Source organism: Morone saxatilis, unplaced genomic scaffold (genome assembly GCF_004916995.1).
Source record: "Morone saxatilis isolate NCDOM2014 unplaced genomic scaffold, NCSU_SB_2.0 Contig4, whole genome shotgun sequence".
Lineage (NCBI taxonomy): Eukaryota > Metazoa > Chordata > Actinopteri > Moronidae > Morone > Morone saxatilis.
Window position 1 is genome coordinate 13,127,010 of NW_023339984.1, and position 7,753 is coordinate 13,134,762.

General features: G+C 41.4%; 1 protein-coding gene across 3 annotated transcripts in view; it reads right to left on the reverse strand.

Annotated features, from left to right (window-relative positions):
* Positions 1-1,056: 1,056 nt before the first annotated feature.
* sf3b2 (splicing factor 3b, subunit 2) overlaps positions 1,057-7,753 on the reverse strand; it is a 9,282-nt gene continuing 2,585 nt past the window's right edge. For all 3 annotated transcript variants that reach the window (XM_035675551.1, XM_035675552.1, XM_035675550.1), the window contains 16 exons: positions 7,525-7,619; positions 7,196-7,304; positions 6,879-6,970; positions 6,310-6,552; positions 6,046-6,168; positions 5,875-5,955; positions 5,545-5,772; positions 5,303-5,452; positions 5,111-5,200; positions 4,326-4,433; positions 4,103-4,211; positions 3,538-3,679; positions 2,959-3,060; positions 2,521-2,620; positions 2,173-2,364; positions 1,057-1,450 (listed from right to left, as the gene is read on the reverse strand). In XM_035675551.1, coding sequence (XP_035531444.1) covers positions 1,379-1,450; positions 2,173-2,364; positions 2,521-2,620; positions 2,959-3,060; positions 3,538-3,679; positions 4,103-4,211; positions 4,326-4,433; positions 5,111-5,200; positions 5,303-5,452; positions 5,545-5,772; positions 5,875-5,955; positions 6,046-6,168; positions 6,310-6,552; positions 6,879-6,970; positions 7,196-7,304; positions 7,525-7,619 — 2,036 coding nt within the window. In that variant the 3' untranslated portion in view covers positions 1,057-1,378. The remainder of the gene's footprint in view (positions 1,451-2,172; positions 2,365-2,520; positions 2,621-2,958; positions 3,061-3,537; positions 3,680-4,102; positions 4,212-4,325; positions 4,434-5,110; positions 5,201-5,302; positions 5,453-5,544; positions 5,773-5,874; positions 5,956-6,045; positions 6,169-6,309; positions 6,553-6,878; positions 6,971-7,195; positions 7,305-7,524; positions 7,620-7,753) is intronic.

A 7,753-nucleotide genomic window follows, 5' to 3' on the forward strand; every position in this document is an offset into this window, starting at 1 on the left:
GAATGAGTCATTACTTTAAGAAGGTATGAGGCTGCTCAAGTCCCCCCCCCTTGACATCCTCTTTGCGTGATAATGACGTCAGCGTTACCGTGGCAACCAAACTGGTAGCCTAGCTTTTATGTTTCTTTATGAGAGATTTAATATGACCGGTTCTGACACTTTGCGGGATGCTTTAAGTGCAATGTATTTCCAATAATAGATCACATATTATTGATTTATGATTAGGGGTTATGTGAGGGAGAGTTTCTGGGCTCTAAACAGTTGCCATGCAACCACATGAGTCTCCAGGAAGTTACTGCCCCCAGCCAAGTGTAAATTAGTAAAGTCACTAGTGAGCTTTAGAGGTTTTGGCAGGTAGATTTGGTTCCTCTTTACGCCAAGCTAGCTTCATATACAACAAACACACAAGAGAAATCAGCTACTAGTTAACTCTTGGAAAGAAAGTGCGTTTTTAAAAATGTCGCACTCTTCCTTTACGAAATTATGGACTAGCATTAAAAACTCACATTTATTTAGGCCTATTTATTTAGCAGTTATATTTTAATTTCCTGTAAATATTTTTTTCCAACATCATCGTCTAAACATTGCAAAGGTATCACGCTTTAAACACTTTCAGATAGAGTAACCTTAGAGAATATAAAAAACTAGAACATGTTTAATTTGATATTTAGCCTAAATACTAGGTATGTTGTAATCAACTCCAGTCTCTACAGTTTTGGTCTTAGCTGAGTGCAGCTGGATTACTTTTGTTTGGTCCCAAGCTTGTTTAGACTTATACCTAGGTCTTGACTATTAGCCCTGTTCCGAATCCCGCTTAAAACCAGTGTACTTCTCTTCATGTCACTCTTACACATTTGCCAACATATTATAAAGAACATCCTTCCTGAACGTCCATGTACCAGTAAATAAGGTACAAAGTAAGAACTCCTTTTCCTCTTTCAGGCCTATAGTCACTCTGCTTGTGACTGGACTCAGACTCGGGAAATACCTAATTACCTAACTGAACACTTACAGTAACTCCCTACAATGTGAAATCAAAGGAAATGGAAACCTGGGGACAGCACAGTTGTGAACTCATTCATCACTTCATTTATTTACAAAAAAACAGAAAAAAAAGGACATGGTTACTGTGAAAAAATAACCAAGACGTAAAACATAGAGCCAAACAAATACATGTCACCATTGAGTCCCGAATGCATCATCTATTTATAGCTTTTTTTAAAAAAGGAACAAAAACATGTGTTTACTGTTACTGGTCTAACAGATGATTGGTGTTGCAGTCTGCATCCTCCGGAGTTAAAATCTGAGTGCGGCTCTTCCGGTTTTATTTCCTGTCGTGGCTCATTCTCTTGCAGCGCTCCGTTTCGGTCTTTCTGCTCTAGAACTTGAACTCTTTGTATTTCTTGGCGCCACCTCGCGTGTCCTGTGGCTGGGCCTTCCTCTTTTTTTGCTGTACGGTGAAATGCAAGCAGAGAGAGAGGAAAGCGAGGCTATTAATAACGAAATGTCACCACAAAAGGAAACAGTGAAATGACTGTAAACCATACTGCATCAATAGCCTGCCACTTTGCTTTAAATTTATAAATAAAACACTTGTACAGTCATGTTTTTTTCCTACATAAATGGTGATCAGCTGGTCATGTGGGGCTTAATATGACTTGTTTAATGATACAGCTGATCATCTGTTGTAGAGGAAAGTAAAAGTTTAGTATCCTCTTAAAAACAAGACTGACACTGCAACTAAACATTGTAAGTGAAAAATAAGGGACAATGAAGTAAGTAATAGAAGCATAATGTACATACTTCAAAAGATTCAAGCAACTAAATTTAAAACTGATGTTTTGTTGATTTCACTGCTGTCTTTTATGATTCAAACTGCACTTCCCAAAGTTCCCAGGGTGCACATCATTTTAGAAGCTTTTATCTTTGTCAAATCTGTTGTAACTACATATGAAGCTCTTCTTTTAAATGTTTCTTTAATGTCTGCTACTGCTGCCTGAAAACACAATCTTTCTGTTTGCCAGTGAAATACCAATCAGACTTAAGAGCAGCAAAACTAAAAGCTTTCAAGAATTACTAATTAATCAAATAATTAATTAGCAATCAAGAAAAGCAAGAAGTGCATTTATTTTATGAAGAATGAACTCTAATAATGGTTCGGTGTCTCTGTACCTTCTGTTTGGCAGCGTGCTCAGCCACCATGTCGCTGAAGTCCTCTTTCTCCACCTGGGCCTGCTGCTCTCGGACGTGCTCCTCGTACTTCTGGGTCATGGCCATTGGGTCCAGCTCCAGCTCCTCCGGAGCCAGGGCCACCTCTACGCCCTGTGACTCCTGCCCTCCGCCCGCCTTACGAGCTGCCATGGCCTGTAGACAGCAGACAGGGAAAACAAAGAGGAAGAAAGAGATTTAAAACATGGCTACAAGCAGACCACTGTAGCGTTTTTATTCCATTTGGACTTTTGTACACGCCTGCACACACACAAACATATCTCATCTGCAGCGAACACAGAGTCGTCTTACCCCCGACACGTCGTAGATGTGTGTTGAGGCCATCATGGCTGCTCCTACGGGGCCAGTTCGTCTCTCTGGGAGCACCGTGAACAGCTGAGGCGTCTCATTTCTATGAACACAACAAACACACAACTGTTTTAGCGTCTATTAGTAATTACTAATGAGCCATCCTATTAAAACAACAACAAACAAAAAAAAACTAGGAGATACGCACTATATTTTATTGTATCTAATTCATTTGTCAGTTTGTCATTTGAAGAAATGAATTTGTAAATGCATTAATGTTTTTATGTTTTATATTCTCAGCCCCTTCAATACACCCGTTAATTGAAAATGAAATGACAGACGCTCCCTCTGTTTCTAGCATGTGGTGCGACAACACAGCAGGAGCGCTGCTGTGGGAGTAAATGGGAAACACAAAACAATACAATACAGAAAGACGCTCACCCATCCATGGCCTCCTCGATTTTCTTCTTCCTCAGCTCGATCAGCTCTGGGGTCTCCATGCCTGCGGGTACTGATGAGAAGCCTCCGGGGGTGATCAGCCCACTGTAACACACAAAATGAGATACAGTGCATGATGAGTTCATCCATGCGTGTCCATCTCCATGAATGCATCTCGGTGCGCTTGTATGGATGTTATGTAATGTAAACATATAGGCAGAACTGGCCATACTCATCTACGCATACACAAAAAGGACACGCACACAACCGTCGCTTAGAGATCATAACAGAAACTAATACCTCATCTAACTGAACGCTACTCACCCAGTTTAAATTATATTCAGACCTGGTGCTTTTAATCTGAAAGCTGATCTCATAATTACATGGTGCATTATGGTAATGTCATTAGTCTGTGTGTCTCTGTTAATAATATGATGCAAACTGTCTTTTAAACTCGCAGCTCATTTCAAACAATGTTACGTTATTGACCTCAATGGAAAACTTCTTTGAACTTTTGAAATGAGACTCCTCAAGATTCTTATTTTGTAACTTCTTGATTTAAGTGTTGACCACGTCAAGTACCTGTCTGCCGGTGTGAAGAACCCAGTTTCGTCTGGTTTCTCCTCATCGCTCTCCTCCTCCTCCTCTTCCTCTGATGACTCCTCATCTGAAGGCTCCAGTTCTCCCCACGGTGTGTGATCCACCTCCTCCTCCTCCGCTTTTGGTCGCTGACCTTTGAAACAAAACCATTTAGCGCCGGTGTAATTAACATCCTGAGGTATAGAACCGCATTAAGTTAGAAAGTTCAGGGCTTTTCTGACGAATTTGAATATATATGGCACGGATTTGACATGGTTATGGGCTGGATCAAAAGAGTATGGAAAAAAACTGATCAACCTGTTTGCACTTGATTTACAGATTAAAATCTTTTCTGTTCAAGACATTTTTAATAGTTTTTTTCAAGTACTACGATGAAACTTTCATTTAGAGTTGTATGCATAACTGTTGGTGTCCAATGACTTTAGCATTTATATTTTTTTCCTCTAATCCCAGGTTTAAGAAATGTCAGCTGTATCTCAAAAGAGGAAAGACCCAGACTCATGTACTGTAAATTCCCAAACTTTGTATGTATGTAAGATGCTTCGTACCTGGAAGTCTGCAGCATTGGTTCCAAACACATCACCGTAAAGAGGTTTGCCCATTTCATCTACAGGCGGCTTCCCCCAGCCTCCGGCGTGATAACCAAACGTACAGTTCTAACATGCAGAGGAACAAGAGGATAAAGACAAAGAGAAATTAAACACACTAATCTTTGTTGTTGTTTTTTTTTTTTTACAGTAAAAACATGTCTGCAGTAGAAGCTGTCTTACCTCTGGGATGGGGGAGTTGAGTCCAGGGATCTTGAGGTTGGGGTAGGAGGGCGGGGGGCCGTACCTCTGCATGGCTATCAACCAGGGAGGAGGCACCTTGTGAGCGTTCTGGGGAAGAAGAGGAAGAAGCAGATGTAAGCTCACTGACCCACGATACTTCCTCACTAGATGTTTTAAAGCAGCAGAAAGTGTTCCTTGAAGCAGAAACTGTTCTATTTGGATCCTTTGTGGATTACTGGGCTAACTCTCTGGGGGTTTATTGGAGCTAAAAATGAGTTCCCACATTCATGCATCCATGTCAACTGTTGTCGGCTGCAGCTGAAGTTTTAAACAAACACAGGAAAGTTGCCCAGGTATATTATATAATATATATTTTTTTAGAACTGTCATTATCTCGGTTGTTGTGTTCCTGTCCTTGTCACTGTGTCTGTGTTTACGGAATAAACAAGCCTCGTCTTGTCTCGCCTTACAGGGGGAGCCTGTGCATTCACACATTTAACAGCAAAAAAAGTAACAAAGTGAGTGACAGTATAATAGGGAAAGTGACATAACAGCAGGGATAACAACACACAGAGACAGGCAACCAGAGCAGAAATTAACAGAGATATTGCCCAGAGTAGTGGGCATATACTGGAACCTCATACAACTTACATAGAACATATATGGTCATATTTATGTATTTTTCTAGCTAAATTCCACAATTAACATTTTCTTCCTGCTGTAGTTGTGATTTTAGTTTTTTGCTCAGTAAATTCCCAAGGAACTATAATGTTAGTGAATCTTACAGGTCCAACTGGCATGCCCAGAGCGATGCGCAGCTCATCAGACAGATCGCCTGGCTTCTTCTCCTTTAGGCGAGTTTCAAACTCTTTTCCCTGCAGAGACACAAAAACACAATTTAATACAACCGTTAAAATGTAACAACATCTCTCCAATGGATATGAAGGTGGATGCTTAAATTCTCATGGCTCCAGTACCTCGTAGTAAAGGTCTCCGTGGATCGTGAGCTTGGGTTTGATCTGCCATTTGAAGAAGGCGTCGTGGAGTTTCTGGTAGTCGATGTCGATCTTTCCCATCTTGGGTCGAACCTTCTCTCTCATTTTGGTTTTCATGGTTTTGGCGTCCTCCTGTGAACAGAAAGAAATAAAGAAGATGAATTCCACTGCTCATTCTGATAGGAGAGGCTGGAAAACGAACGAACATCACGCCGGCAACCCACCTTCTCCTGCAGAGCCTCCCTCATTTCCTGGATCCCCGTCTTCTTGATGAACTCGGGCAGCTCAAACGGAGGCTTCTCTATACCTCTCTTGCCCTGCAGATATTTTCTTTTGAAGCACCAGTGGCGAGGCACCGGCACCGTGTTCCTGGTGGCCTTCAGGTGAACCAGCAACTTGGGCTCCTGGGCCGTCACGTCATGCATCTCCACTACATCTGGACGAGCCACCAGCTGCAGCGAAAAGACAGGGAGGGAAAGGAGGTGAAAGGTTACTGACAGTACTGAAACTCTCGCGTGATCGTCAAGTAATTATGACCATTAGTCGTAATATACCTGTTTGAGTTCGGCCACAGTCAGCCTGTTCATCCTCCTCAGCTTCTTCTTTGAGAGTTTAGGTACATCTGGTCTGATATCCTGTACATAAAAAAAAAAAACGTTTTACATGTTAACCAAGAGATTTTATTCTTTCTGTTCAGTTTTCCGAACAGATGGAAGGATTCAAACCTCATCACTGTCGTCGCTGTCTTTCTTCTCATCCTCGAATCCCTTTTTCCGCAGCACGGCTGTCTCCTGCTTCTCTGCCTTCTCGGGCTCCTTCTCCTTCTCCTTCTTCACATCATCAGTCAGCTAGAAAAGAGCAGGAAATGGCTGCATTATAGCAAAATAAAAGCAAATGCCATAATACATCTGAAAACATTAAAAATAATCCATCATTGCAGCCTCCTGCTGGAGGGAAATAAAAGAATATCCACTGCGCTCTATAGTCACCTTGAATGCCTCAAAGATTCTCTTGAAGAAGATGTAGTTGGGGTCGTAGATCTCCGGCTCCTCTGTGATGTACTCGATCTCCACCTCTGACTCCTTCTCTTTCTCCTTCTCCTTCTCCTTGTCTTTGTCCTTTTCTTTGTCGCCGCCCTCCTTCTTCTGCTGCTGCTGCTCGGCCTGCTCCTTCTTCTCATGGGCTCGCTTCTGCTTGCTCTTCTTCTTGCGGTTTCTGCGTCTGCGGTTTTTCTGATGGAAATGTTGGTTCATGAATTTAACAAACTAGATTTCAAACCACTTCAAAATATAGATAAAGAACATATATCTGGGAAAGATTCCCTTGTTTTTTCCCCTGGGATTATGACACAGGCAGTACAATCAGAAGGCAGATGGGGCAGTTTGTCAGGTTTTGTTATAAGTTCTTTATTTATGAATGAGATCTGACTCAAATATCCAAGATGTTTTGAATCTGAATTTGCCTCTGTATGAGTACTAAACTCTATAATAACAAACAACTGAAATATATATAATATATCACAGAACTGTGATGTTTTAACTGAAAAAAGGCGTCTTACATCTTTCTTAGATATCTGGCTGTCATCGTCTTCTGTCTCAGACATGACTGGTGCAGAGGAGTTCATCTCTGCTCCCTCATCATCTTCCTCCTCTGAAAGCAAGAGAAGACAAAACAGAAACAAGAGAAAATCCGATTATGAACCTGAATGTTACCACATCCCAACTTCCCAGTGTCCCTTTCTATTCCAGTTAAACACTGAGTAATTGTTTTTTATCTTCTTCAGCGTGCAGAATGGTCTTAACCATCAACAGTTCTTTCTTCTTAAGTCAGTTTTTTTTTCCATTTGTCAAACAGAAAACGTGCAGCTGTACTGACCTGTGGGGTCGGTGAGCTGCTCCTGTCTGATCTCTTTCAGCTGGAGGATCTTCTCCAGAGCTTGAGGGATCTTGGGCCCAGTGACGCTTACCTCCTCGTTCTGCCAGGCCTGCAGTGGAAGCAAAAAACGTATAACAATGTAGATAGATAGACAGAATGTAGCACATCATAGTCTCCTGCTGTCTATCAATAAGAGTTGTAAGTTCCTGGAAAAGAACAAAAATGACAAACTCTAAACTGAAGTCAGCTAAAAGAGTTGCCTTTTTGCCTCCTAACATTATAACACATAAAAGAAAAGAAAAAACAAAGAGCTAAAAACATGTGCCTACCTCTCTGTTATCTTCTCCTGGAGGAGGTGGCACTCTCTGTTTCTGGATTGGCAACATACTGACACCAGGAGGTAGCGGCGCACGAGGATCCATACCTGAAAAGAAGACAGTTTGGAGACGATAAAAGTTTGTTTTTTTACGCCAAATATTAAGGATATAAAATCAGACCTGAAAGCTCCACTGTCATTTTCTGTCTGGAAATATAATTCTGTTTTTACTTTGTGCCTTA